This window comes from Magnolia sinica, chromosome 9, assembly GCF_029962835.1.
Source record: "Magnolia sinica isolate HGM2019 chromosome 9, MsV1, whole genome shotgun sequence".
NCBI lineage: Eukaryota > Viridiplantae > Streptophyta > Magnoliopsida > Magnoliales > Magnoliaceae > Magnolia > Magnolia sinica.
Window position 1 is genome coordinate 64127776 of NC_080581.1, and position 14305 is coordinate 64142080.

At 38.1% G+C, this 14305-nt stretch overlaps 1 protein-coding gene and 2 pseudogenes across 1 annotated transcript; 1 reads left to right on the forward strand and 2 right to left on the reverse strand.

Moving 5' to 3' along the window:
* Positions 1-257: 257 nt before the first annotated feature.
* LOC131256383 (large ribosomal subunit protein eL21x/eL21w-like) lies at positions 258-938 on the reverse strand (annotated as a pseudogene).
* Positions 939-2738: 1800 nt separating this feature from the next.
* Positions 2739-5675, forward strand: LOC131255044 (receptor like protein 22-like). Its single transcript, XM_058255739.1, has one exon. The coding sequence runs from the start codon at positions 2739-2741 to the stop codon at positions 5673-5675; it is 2937 nt and encodes a 978-aa protein (XP_058111722.1).
* A 5145-nt stretch (positions 5676-10820) lies between these two features.
* LOC131255045 (uncharacterized) lies at positions 10821-11767 on the reverse strand (annotated as a pseudogene).
* Positions 11768-14305: the final 2538 nt, after the last annotated feature.

The following is a 14305-nucleotide window of genomic DNA, read 5'->3' on the forward strand; positions in this document are numbered from 1 at the left end:
AACAATCAAATCAAATCTATCTTTTATCTCAGTTATCATAGGAGTAACAATAACAAAGTAGTGATAATTCTTTACTATAGTCTTTTAGTTGTAATCCAAAGCTATGCTAGTACTCTGAATTTGTCCTTTATCCAATATCATGCAGTTTTTTTAAGAGACGTATTCTTCCGGTCACTCCTAATGGCCCATTGTGAGTTTTTATCCTTTTGCTTTTTCTTTTTCTTTTTTTTTTCAGCTTAAAATCTACCTTGATTTAATTAAACTAGATAAAAATGTTTTAATGGTTCCAAAAAAAAATTCAAATAAAAAGGAAGACTGCAATCTTCCAACCAACATAACGATAGCCCATAAAGCATATGATTTAGTACCCGCCTTTGAGATCGTTGACCACATCATAAGGAATGGGAGTGACAGTCTCCAAGGTGGCCCCTTCGACCATGAAACCTGGCATAGGGCACTCCGACTGCCACTTCCTGATGATGGCCTCCCCTCGGGCCTTTACCTCCACCTTCAGCTTGTCGTTCTGCAACTTGCGCGAGCGGAACTCCTCGGTGCACCTTGAAGGCCGCACGTGCTCCACGCGGACATGGATCCTTTTCTTGATGATTCTGTTGAACACCTGCTTGTTAACCTCGATGTCGATGGTCCGTTTGGTGACATTCTAGGCCTTACTGTGCGGCCATGATAGAACTTGTAGGGCATGCCCTTGTGTACGACACCATTCACCTTGACGTCCACGTACTCTCCGATGCAGTACGTGCGGAGGTAGGTTGTCAGGTGGATGTACCCCTTCTTCTTGAACGGACGCGAGAACACGTCTCGGGTCCTAGATCTCACTTCGTGTCCTGTAGGCATTTCTTAATTCGGAGACCTCTCTCTCTCTCTCTCTCTCTCTCTCTCTCTCTCTCTCTCTGCTTCAGAAAGAGGGAGGAGAAGGGTTAGGGTTTCTCTCTTCCTTATCATTTTGTTTGATTTAAACTGGTATATTGAAAGCCCTTTCTTGAATAAGGCAAAATGCAACCTATCTTCAAAGGAAGAACTTTACCTTCTGACTATCACCTAATCATTATAGAATTCTGCAAGTAGCAGAATAAGCGACCGATCTTCCTTGATTCTAGTTATATACATTCATATTTGGATGTATCCACTGCTTTTGCCGCCTGAGGTCGAAGTTGATCGGTTTGGATCGAGCTGATGTATCAATTCTTACATGCCCACACACATTACACGCAATAGAAGACAAACCCAGCACCAACCCATTCACATCTGGGTAATATTTTGGGCCTCATTTGTGAGACAAGGGCGTAGAGAAAACGGTGACCGTCTGATGAGGGGCTCTCATCTTTGTTAGGCTAATTAGAGCCGCTCATCAAACAATCATTATGGTGTAGATGCTTTGGCTAAAAGAGTTAGACCCATCCGAATCACACATGCTACAGAGTTAGAACGTGGTGATCGTTCGTCAATTCTATCAAATATCCATTTTCCTGTACACAACCGGCCACGCAATTATCTCATCCGCCCGAATGGTGAGACATGACATCTACGAAGCCGATTGCCTACCGAGTAAACTCTGTGGGAGCTACCGTGGATGTATGTATCTTATCCACCGGTTCCATACGTTCTAACGTATCATTTCAGGACAGAACTCAAAATTGAGCTGAAGTGGACTATGGCAAATAAAATAGTAGAGATAATGACGTCCATCATTGAAATGTTCGCAGGGCCAACAGTAATGACAAATGTTTATTGTAATTTAGCCAGACATAAGATCGGATCCTTAGGGTGGTATACTCTCGGGAGTTTCAACACACGGTCAAGGGTTCGAGTATCCATAGGTGGTGAAATTCCACTGGTGAGAGTGTGTGGGGTGTGTGTGCGTGTGTTAAAAAAAAAAGGCACTAGACATAAGATCAAATAGATATGAATGAAAGAAAACACAAATATCAGCTTCATCCAAAACTTCCTGACCTCAGGAAGTTTTGAATCGCAGGCGTTCAATTAACATCGTTTCCTGTGTGGTGTGCTTCATTTAAGCTTTGGTTATGCTTTGATTTCGTTACTGCTCTAAAACGAGCTGGTTAAAGAGATGGATGCCGTGGATAAGACACATAAATGCAGGTGGGTCCTACGGAGTTTTACGTACGCAATACGCTTCCTACATCTACGAAGTGCCGACCGCCCCACGACTGGTTCCAATGTCGCGGATTGCGTACTACCCCCGCCCGTCCCTAGCTCCGAACCGGCAGGTCTGTGGGCGGGCCCATCTTTATTTATCTGTACATCCAAGCCGTCTATCCCTTTTCTCATATTATTTTAAGGCATCCAAAAAAAAAGAAAAGAGACAGATCCAACGATCAAGTGGACCACACCAAATAATAAGCTTGGTTGCATTAAAATGCACAAAGTATTAAATGTCAGTTGCATTAAATGCAAGAGTCATCTGTTACGTGGTCCATTTGATGGTTGGATCTGCCTAATTTTTGTTTTTATGCTTTTAAATAATCTGAGAAAAGGGATAGACGGCTTGGATGTACAGATAAATCACGGTGGGCCAGCCTCCAGACCTGCCCGTTCGGAGCTAGGGACGGGTGGGGGTAGCACGCAATCCGCGTCCGTCTCACGCGTGTGGCAGTCGTGTAGTTTGGAAACCGAGTGGAAAGCTCTTCACTTGTGTCTATAAATACCCACAACGCTTTCTAATCCTGCACATCCCAACTCCCAGCTCCCTCTTAGCGATGGCTCTCCTCTCTTCGAAAATCCCGTCATTTCTGATATTGTGCTCCTTCGTTTTCCTCTCTCTTGTATTTGCAACCCAGCAATGCAACCATCATCACTTCTCTGCCTTGCTCCAATTGAAACAGGGCTTTGACTTCTCTTACACCAACAGAAACCTCTCCTCATGGAATTCGAACGATCCCAATTGCTGCTCTTGGGAAGGCATCACATGCCATGGAGCCACTGGTTACGTGATCAGTCTCGACCTCGGTGGCCTTTGGATGAACGGTCGGATTGATTTTGAAAGCGTCTTTCGTCTTAGGAATCTGCAGAGGCTCAACCTCGCTCAAAATAACTTCGATCCTACTCCAATCCCTTCTGAGATTGACCAGCTCATCAGTTTGACCCATCTCAACCTCTCTCATTCATCTTTTTATGGTCAAATCCCGCCAGAAATCTTCCACTTGACCGCGTTGGTTTCTCTCGATCTATCTTACAATGAATACGCCAATACATCTGTATCTCTATCCCTGAAACTCGAAAACCCAAGCATTGGAGCACTCGTCCAAAACCTGCCGAGTCTGAGTGAACTCTATCTGGACTGGGTAGATATCCTAGCACTGGGTAGTGAGTCGGTCCAGCCCTTATTCTTGCCACTCCCTCGTCTCAACAAGTTGAGCTTACGAAATTGTGGTCTTTCAGGCTCCATCTATTCCTTCCTTTCACAGCTTCATTTCTTATCTGAACTCGACCTCAGCTATAACAATCTATCCTCTGCAGTGCCCAACTTCACTGGGACTCTCCGAAAGTTGATCTTACAAGCTTGTGGTCTTTCAAGCTCCATCTTTTCTTCCCTGTCACAGCTGCATTTCTTATCTGAACTTGACCTCAGCTATAATAATCTGGCCTCTGCAGTAGATTCTCTCCCTAATCTCAAATTCTTGACTCATTTATACCTCCCCCAGTGCAACTTGTCTGGATCATTACCATCCTCACTTTCAAACCTTACCAAACTGCAATACTTGGCTCTTTCATCCAATAGATTGAGTGGCCCTATTCCTTCTTCATATGGAAACGAGCTTCTGAATCTCAAAGTGATCGACTTATGGAATAATTCGCTTAATGGGACCATTCCGTCATCATTGTTTTCACTCCCATCGTTACAAAAGTTGAATCTCAGAGCTAACCAGCTTAGCGGTGAACTTGGCGAGTTCCACAATGCCTCTTCTTCACAGCTGGAGATCATCTATTTGAATAACAATAACTTGCAAGGGATTATTCCGAGATCAGTCTTTCAACTTAGGAAGCTTAAAGAACTTGATGTTTCTTTCAACAAATTCAGTGGTGTTGTGGAGCTAGGCTTATTTCAAAACCTTAAGAACCTATTACTCATCGATCTTTCAGAAAACAAGTTGTCAGTCCAAGATGTTGGTGGTAATTTCACTTTTGTCTCCTTCCCCCAGTTTGAATATTTGGGGTTGCGTTCTTGCAACATCAATGCATTTCCAAATTTCTTGAGAAATCAAGAGCTGTTGAGGGGACTGGACCTTTCCAACAACAAAATAAGTGGTGAAATACCCAAATGGATATGGGAGGTTGGGAATGGGGCTTTATTCTCTTTAAATCTTTCTCACAATGTTCTACAAGGAGTACTTCCACCATCTCCCCATCTTTTGCCGAATCCCTTGACAATTCTTGACCTTAGCTCCAACATGCTAGAAGGCTCACTTCCAATCCCATCACCTTCCATACTTTTCTTTTCAGTTTCAAACAATAGCCTTGGTGGAGAAATCCCCCTATCATTTTGCAATGCAATAGGCCTAACGGTCCTTGATTTGTCTTACAATCACTTCATTGGTCAGGTTCCACCATGTTTGGGTGAGATTGGCAATGCTCTTATTGTGTTGAATCTTCAAGGAAATGCTTTCAATGGCACCTTGCTTCAGACATTTAAAGAGGGATGTAATATACAAACTCTCGATCTCAGTCAAAATCAATTTGAAGGTCAAGTGCCAAGGTCTTTGGCCAATTGCAAAATGTTGGAGGTATTAAACCTTGGAAACAATCAAATAAATGACACCTTTCCTTCGTGGATAGAAGTTTTGCCCCAGCTATGCGTCCTAGTCTTGAAATTCAACAAATTTTATGGTACCATTGGGCATCCTCTAATAAATCACCCCTCACCGCTATTACAAATTTTCGACCTCTCTTCCAATAGCTTCGAGGGTAATCTGCCATCAAATATGTTCAAGAGCTGGAAGGGAATGATGAGAGAGAACAAATTCCAAACTTTGTACCTTGGCAAACCAATAATAGGTTCTGTATACTATCAAGACAAAGTGTCTATAGTTAGCAAAGGGCTACAGTTCGAACTGGTAAAGATCCTCACTGCCTTTACCGTAGTGGATCTCTCAAAGAACAAATTCGAAGGGGAGATCCCAAAATCATTTGGGGATCTAAAGTCGCTCCACGTCCTCAATATATCATACAATCATTTCATGGGCTCAATTCCAACGTCATTCGGAAGCATAAAGGAGCTAGAATCATTGGATCTCTCGCAAAATGAATTGTCGGGTGAAATCCCTCAGCAACTTACAGAGTTAACATTCCTTGCAGTGTTAAATCTTTCACAAAACCATCTCATGGGAAAAATACCACAAAGTCGACAGTTTCTTACATTTAACAATGAATCATTCAAAGGAAACTTAGGATTGTGTGGACTTCCACTATCAAGGAAATGCAAAGATAACAAGGGTACAACACCATCTGCTCTATCACCATTGGAATCTGAAAAGAACTATGATTGGGAATTATTGTGGATAGGATTTGGAGTTGGATACGGAGTAGGAGTGGGAATGCTTTTTTGGACTCTAGCACTTTGGAGGAAAGGAAGGAGAGAATTCTATATATTTTTTGATAAAATACTTTTCTTGATTTTTCCTTCCATAGGTTTGTAAAATAGCAATGACAGTAAGAGTATTGAAGATAGGATAAGGGTGCAAGATCTTAGGGAAATGGAAGCACAAGAGAGAAAAGAGGGTTGCAAGGTCCACATGTGTACCATCCATATGCAAGCTTGCGGGATTTGTAAATTTATATTAGGTGGGCCATCATGTAGATTTTCTATTCTAATATTAGGTTGTTTTATTCCTAGGATGGGAAGGTACGTAGAAATAGATTGCTAAAAAAAGTTGTTTCCTACTTTTTGGTAATTTGTGTATTTGGTTTAATCTATCTGATGTGCAGTAGTTCTTTCTTATGTTTCCACATTCCCCCATAGCTGTAAAGAACCATTTTCAAATCAATAAAATTACAGGTTGTATGTGCTCGCACCATTTTGTAAAAGAAACAAATAAATGGATAACTTGTCTGCTTGTTTTCACATTTTGGTCCATCTCAGCAACATGATCACCTAATTAATGAGATGGATAATCTAATCAATGTAACCTACCTAGCCGATGGTCCTTTATCATTTCCAATGGTCTAGATCCAAATGTGGGCTTGACAAACATTCAAATGAAGAAGAGTGGTGTTTCATGTATATTTTTATATTTGATATTTTTCAATGATCATGCACCTAAAAAGTTCTTTCACTTTCCCATATCTACGTACGTATTGTGTAAGAATAATCACTTGTTTCTTTGTGGTGATTTTTGAGTTGGACCTTTTGTGATGCCAAAGACATGTCTGGAAATAATCATCTGATTGAACGAGGACACTTGGCCGGTCTAACCTAGTAATATGGGCCTGCATTAGGTGCAAAACATATTTCTTAGGCCACCATGTAAAAATCCCACCAATAAGATGATTCATACCATCCAAACAATAACCATTTAATGGATAATCAACAGCATTTACGAGAAAGTAGCCATATCCAGCGACGGGCCATCAATTTGTTAGGCCCATCATCTATTGCTTATGGTTTTAAAGAACCAATTTTATTAGAAAATCCTAACCATCCCATCCATGGTTTGGCAATAGATGAATATAAAAAAGACAAGTCCTATATATGGACGGTTTAGATCATCCAACTAATATGATTTTCATTGTATAGCCCATGATATGTTTGCTAAAACTAGTCAATACTGGTACAATCAATTGGACCAAGCAAGTGTGATAAAACAATATGGACTCGTTGATGAGAATGAGAAATTTATTATCTTGATTGAAATTTGTGATTGTAGAATGCATAAGTTCAAATTGTACATGCCAAAAGTATGAAATTAGATGCTAAATGAAACCTTTTTTAATAGCATGTTTGGTTTGGCTCACTTGGTCTCATGGCCCATTGGCCTAGTTAGAACTCTTTAAGGGTTGTAGGGATGCAAGCAAAGTTGCACCCAGCATATGCAGTCCAGAGCAGACATCCTATTTGTGGTTTAATTAGAAACTATTTATGCACAAGAAAAAGGAAATAGCAATAATAATAATAAACACCTAGATCTATAGCTCGAGTGGTTGACTGAGTGACACTACGCCAAAATTGTGAATTTGCTACGGACTTCGTTGGTCACAAAAATCGCTTTGTTTAACGACAAATTTAATCTGTCGCTAACGGAAAAGGTCCGTCGCTACGCCTGTCCTCGAAAATCCTAGTCCAAACATCATGGAATTTCGCGACGGACCAAATTCCATCGCTAAGATCTGATTTACGACAGATTTTGGTTCATCGTAATTTAGCAACGGACTAAATCCGTCACAAATTTTGATTTTGTGACAGTATATTTTAGTTGCAAATTCCCACCCAAAATACCAAATGGCGACGCTTTGGGGTTGCTTTTGTGACAGATCATGGTCCATTGTAAAAAGACTTTTGCCTTGAACATTTTTTATTTTTTTTAGAATATGGTGGAAAGTCATGTTTTTTTCTAGTCTAAGAATTGTTTTTTAAAACAAATTCAGTGGTTTAATTGTACATATTTGTATGTAATATTATTTTTTAACAATTGATTAAATGCAAAAATAAAACAATAAAAAATAAAAATTATTTTTATATCAAATGAGTGGAAATTATTAATTTTTTAAAATTTAAAACTAATATCTAAATGAATTGTAATATGACATGAAAAAAAACATTGAGAAGTTAAAAATATTTAACAATGTTTAAGAAAAAATGAGATTTTGAAAAAATAAAAATCGTGATTTAATAAAAACCTATTTTGTGGGGAAAAATATAATATTGAATAAAGTTGATAATTTTGAATAAACAAAGAATTTGATTTCAAGAAAAAAAAAAAAAAATCCTGGAAAAGAAAATTAAAAAGATTTTAAAAATGTGAAAATTTTGACGATGTTGAAAATTGAAAATATTTTGAAAAAGAAAATGAGAGTTAGCATTTTGAAAAATAAAATAAAATTGAGAAATTTGAAAAAAAAAATTAACAAGTTCAAAAAAAATGCTTTAAAATAATGGAGAAGTTAGAAAGAATTGAAAATTTTAAAATTAAACAATATTAAAGAATTGATACTTTAACAAAAAAACAGACATTTTGAAACGAAAAATAAAGAAGTTGAAAAAATTTGTGATTTTAAAAATAATTGAAAATATTAAAAATTTGAAATTAAAAGAAAAAAGTTATTTATAAAAACATTGAGATTTTGAATATATATATATCATTTGAAGAAGAAAATTGAAAAGTCGAAAACAAAATGATGCTTTTGAAGAAAAAAAAATCGGCATTTTGGAATTTTTGAGAAAAAAATTAAAATTTGAGAAATTTTTTGAGATTTTGAAAATAAAAATTCAGAATTTGTATTTTAATTTTTTAAAAAATATTTTATAATAAAAATGATATTTTGTTAAAAGTTTTCAAAGAAAAATTAAGCGTAAAAAATATACATTTTGAAAAAAAATGTTATTTTTAAATGGAAATTGAAGTTTATCTATGAAAAAAAATGTACCCTCATCGGGGCGAGTAACTAGTTAAATTGAGGATATTGATCAGTAAAATATAATGAATGGACCAAACATATAAAATAAGTCAAATATTCTGATCAAAATTGTGACTCAACTTATTGGCCTCGCGAGAACTTTAAGTAATAATGTTAGTAAGTTTTGTGGGCCCCATCATGATGTGTGTCGAACATCAACACTATGCATTTGATGTGTTCCCTTTAGGTTATAAGATATCTCAAAATCATCCGTATACGAAACTTAGGTGGGCCATACCAATTAAAACCACGTGAAGACATCCTAAAAAATATAAAAGCACTTGGTGGGGCCCACATGAGTTTTGGATGCGAATGATACTTGGTTTGACCCCTCATCCAAGTGGGAGACACATAATGAGTGGGTTAGATATGTGAATCACATTTAAGCAAGCCCAATATATGGTTGTGAATGTTTTAAGGAAACCCCTCCCCACTCCATTTAAGTGAGTTACTAATTACCCTTAGCATACTGAGTAAACTCTGTGGGGTCTACCATTATTTATTTATTTTATCTACTCCATTCATCCATGTTAACAGATAATTTGAGGTCTAAAGAACAAAAAGGAAGCATTTCTAAAGCTCAAGTGGACCACACCACAGGAAATAGTGTGATTGAACCTTTACCATTGAAAAAGTCTTGGAGGCCATAGAAGTTTTGGATCAAGCGAATGTTTGTGTTTTCTCTTCATTCATATCTTTTTGATATCATGCACAGGTTGGATGACAAATAAACATTACTGTGGGCCTAAGGAAGGTATCAACGTTGGAAATCATTATTCCACACTGTTTCATGTGGCATGGTCCACTTTAGCTTTGGATTTACCAAAAATTTGGGATCAACCCACACTGTTCATCCATTTTTCAAGATCATTTTAGAAAATTATTCAAAAAATGAATCATATCTACAGATTAAATGGACCACACCCCAAATACCAGCAGAGATGGGGAACAGATTGGCTAGTACTCCCCCTACCACCAGCCCAGTCCCACCATGATGTATGTATTTCATCCATTTTTACAAATCATTTTAGGGCTTGATTCAAAAAAAAAATGATAGGTATATAAATCTAAGGTGGACCACATCATAGGAAAACAATATTGATTGGATATCCACCATTAAAATCCTCCTAAGGCCCACTGTACTGTTTATTTGACATCCAATCTGTTGATTAGATCATACAGGCCCTGACGAAGGGAAAAACAAAGATCATCTTGATCCAAAGCTTTTATGGCCCCCAAAAGGTTTTTAATGGTTGACGCTTCATTCGGCATTGTTTCCTATAATGTGGTCCACTCGATATTGGGATATACCTCATTTTTGGTATCATATCATAAAATGATTTGGAAAAATAGATGGACGACATGGATGAAACACATACATCATGGTAGGGCCCACAGAGCACCGACCACCAGCCAAGCTAATCCGTTTCCGCCTGTTTTTTTTTTTTCATTTTCCTGTTATGAAAAAAAAAAAAAAAACCTAGCTCTCCCACCCTTTTTTTCATTTCCCCCTCTCAAAAAAAAAAAAAAGAAGCTCACCTCCTTTTCATCTTCTCCTCTCTCTCTAATACAAGGAGATCGATGATGAAAAGGAGGCCCTCTCAAGAGATTGCCGACCTACGATCACGTCTCCAGAGGGATCTTCTGCAGTGCCAGCAAAGATTCCTCCGAAGCTGATATCGTCGGCCGCAAGCCTCACAAGCAGAAACTGCTTCTCAACCGTCTCCCCAACACAACTAGTGGGGATGAGGGCCGACTCCTTCATCAGATCTAGATCATTGGTTAGTGGGCCGCATTGTAGATGCTCATCCACCCAATGGTTTCTCTTTTCCTTTATTTTCCTTTTTTCTTTTCTTTGAGACCATCTTATCTTTTCAGTTTGTGGCTTACAAATAGACAGTTGGAAGATATACTATGAGGTCCACAATTTCACATTCAGTTGAAAAAACTGCTGAATGCTGGTGGATAGATACCAATAATCTGTATAACTGAATCACGGGAGCTACTTATACAAGCTGACAACCTGACGTAGAGGGGTATCCTGGCCAAAATCATTGGGTTGGGGATCCTGTAATTTCAAGATAGAAAGTGAAAAAAGTAAAAAAGTTTCTGCTGTCCCTGCTGTAGTTCACTTTTTTTTTTTTAAGATTCAAATGTTGTGAAGATAATGTTACATGCAGTCGTATGACGGAATTTGAATAGCAATTTATTTGAGTTATAAACGCATAGGCTTGGTTTTTATACACCTAAGGAGGATCTTAAGCCCCTTTTTTTCTTCTATACCCAAGAGTTAAATCTCAAAAATCAGGGATTTGCGCCAAGTCCTATCTGGGGCATGTGGGCTTTTTTCACTTTTCCTGATTTGACTTTATATATTGACATTTTGATCAAGCAGAGTATTTGGATACCAGCTTGTCCACGTGAATTATGATGTCATCGATGTGGGGATGGAGAGCAACCTGTGTTTGGAGCATCCATGTCACAAACTGATGGAGAGGCTCAGGGTAGGGTGGGTCGGGCCCCACGGGCCATTTTATCTAGGCATTCATGACAGCCAACTGTAAGCTTCCTCCAGATTTGCCAAGCACATACTCAAAGGGAGATTCACCATACATTATTGTATAGAGAGTACATCCTAGAGACCAAATATTTGTCCTCTCATCATTGTCAGCATGGCTTGGACAATCCCACAACTCAGGTGCTCGAAAAGGAGCAGAACAGTTCTCAGCTGCCCATTCTTGTAGTTGTAGTGCCTCAGAATGACTGTGAATTGACTTCTTTGCAGGCCTAGCACTTCCAAAATCCATTAGAATTGCAAGGGGATGTTGTCCTTTTCTGTGCGTGATGAGGACATTACCTGGTTCTGCTGTAGTTCACTTGCGCAGGATTATGTACATGGGATGTGTACTGGATGTTTGACGAAATGATATTTGAGGCTTTGGAATTGTGATGCGTACCAGATGTTCAATGAAATGCCAAAGGGAGATATGCATACCAAATGTTTGATATAATAACTAATAGAAACTTGGTTTTTTCTTGTTGTTTGTGCTCCATGTGATTCCAACTCCATACCAAAGAAAGAACAATTAGCATGTTCTTTTTTAGCAGTATTGGACATTTTAATTGCGACCTTATTTTGCATCCTCTAATGCTTTTATTTACAGTTTAGTGCAGGGATATGTAGGCTCAACGTGGCAAAGTAGGCATCTTCAATAATGATGGGAAAAACTGATGCAGGCTAATGCAGGGGGTTCTGGCATAGTTGATGTAAGCTAAAGCAGGGGGTTCTGGCATAGGATGAGAATTGGATGGTAGAAAATTCGCTTATATATTTTTTTTTTCTTAAAAATCTGTGTGAATTTTCTGCTCATGGGATTTTTTCTACTTGAAAGAAAGGGAGTTTGGAATTTAAGTTGCCAAAAGTGCCCTTATGAATGGTTTAATGCCTTTTCAGTAACTGTTTAATGCCTGTCTCACTTAAATGATATTGAATAAAGAAAATCAGAGCTACTTTCTCAGGCATTCCACAAGGACCTATCATGCATATTGGAACCACTGTGCACTATTTTGCTCCTAGTGGGATCAAGTAGAGTTTCTTTCATCATGGCAGCTTAAGGCCTGTAGCTTACACACCATGGACCAGTAGAAACATTGCTTTTGAAATTAAAATTTTGTGTTATCTTGTTGAGATGACCAATGTTAGCCTATTAAGGCTTGGAACTTTTGAGTTGGGCTATTGATACTCTATATCCCTACTCCTAACACCAAGACATATGAGTGGGGTATAAGGCATGTATTGATACTCTATAAGGCATGTATAAGCCTGTTATCCTCAAGCAGTGCATCCGTTGATACTGACAAGGCATGTATTGACAGAAAGCAACCTGATCATGAAGATGCATTGCCTGATGATTTTGTTTCAGGGATTTTTTATGACATCCTCCAAACACCCAGTTAAAGCTAAAAATAATAACTCCAGGATGATTCTGACTTTTGATCAACATCCTCCAAACACCCAGTTAAAGCTAAAAATGGTTATTGGTCAACAATGTTAAAGTGCATTAAGCTGATGATTAATGTTTGTGCAGTGATTATGATTTGTATGGGCTCTCCTGGTCTATTTACAAGGGAAGAATCTGTTTATATACATCCTAGGTGACATCCTAGGCCCTTAAACTTAGTCGAGGATTGGGATCAAGCTTGAAATCTAGGCCCTGTTCCAGGCAAATGGCCTGGTCTAATCAAGTGGGCCACTGTTATATATAAAGAACAGAGGTTTATTGGCACTTGTTGGTGGTTACCATTGGACCTAGTTGTGTATTTTAGAGACAATTCTTTTGATCTTGGTCATGTTTCAACAATCCAAATAGTTTATATGTAGATGTATAGTTTAAAGACTTCTTTTTTTTTTTGGAATCCCAGGTCATGTTTCAATCATCCAAACAGTTTATATGATGGGACTAATCATGGATGGAGGATAGGAAAAAAGAATATTAGACCGTGGTTTGGAAATGAACAGGTAAAATATTACATCTTCGTGGTTTTCATAGCCATGTCAATAGGATTTGGCATGTTGGAAATTGGAGTTACTGGTTGGCCTTTTAGACATAGTGGGGTGAGAGGAATGGGAGATGCCTTTGGAATATGCATATGTTGGTTAATGAGGTGTCAACTAAGGCCAAGCTTCAAGTGGTGGACTCACATGGATACATGGATGTCTTCTCCTATGAGGTGAATAATAAAATGAGCAAGTTTTGTTTCTTTTCTACTTTGAATATATCAAAGTTTTCTTGGATTGGTTGTTATTTTTAATGACTATTACATGGAGGACATTTTTAATGACTCATGTCTTCTCCTATGAGTGATATGTTTCTTTTACTAATTGGTACAAGTTCCTTGCATATTATTTGACACCACATTTCTCTAATTACATTCATAATGCTGCCATCCCAGGTGAAAAAAGGTTTGGATGTAGACACACTGTTTGTGTCTCATATCCAGGTAAATCAAGCCCAGAAGCAGAGGCGCCGCACATAGTGCCCATGGAAGAATCAACCATAAGTTGTCTCTACTCTATCAACTTATTACTTCTTCTTTTGCCATCTGGTAAGCATGGTTCAAATATTGGCTGATATTTTTGGGTTTTTAAAAACCAATGGGCAATGGTCAATACTTATTTGGTTTTCTTTGATCTTATACCTTCAGCTATACCAATATTTTAAACTTTGCTTGTAAATATTCTTTTACCAATGATCCGTTATTCAATATGCCAGCCTATGCCCTCACCTTGCCATATCGAGCTAATTTTGTCCGAGAAGGAAGAACCTATCAAGGAGGTAATATATCGGTTCTCTTTATTTATGGCTCCATAATATATGCTAAAAATGTGTGGCATGCAAATTTCATCTTTACATAATATACCAGGAAGCATAGGCTACATAACTAATTCCCTGTTTTCAATTCTATTGTTACTGAAATTGCACCCATGTACCCTGTTCTAGTCCCTGGTCAAACAGGTTTATTTTTAGGCATCTATCAAACATGACCTAAGTACCTAAAACTTAATCATTAAAAATTCGAGTCTTGAGTCTTCAAATCCAGCCGACCCTATAAGGCATCAAGTCAGGTCAAATGCTTGAATTTTTAAACGATGATT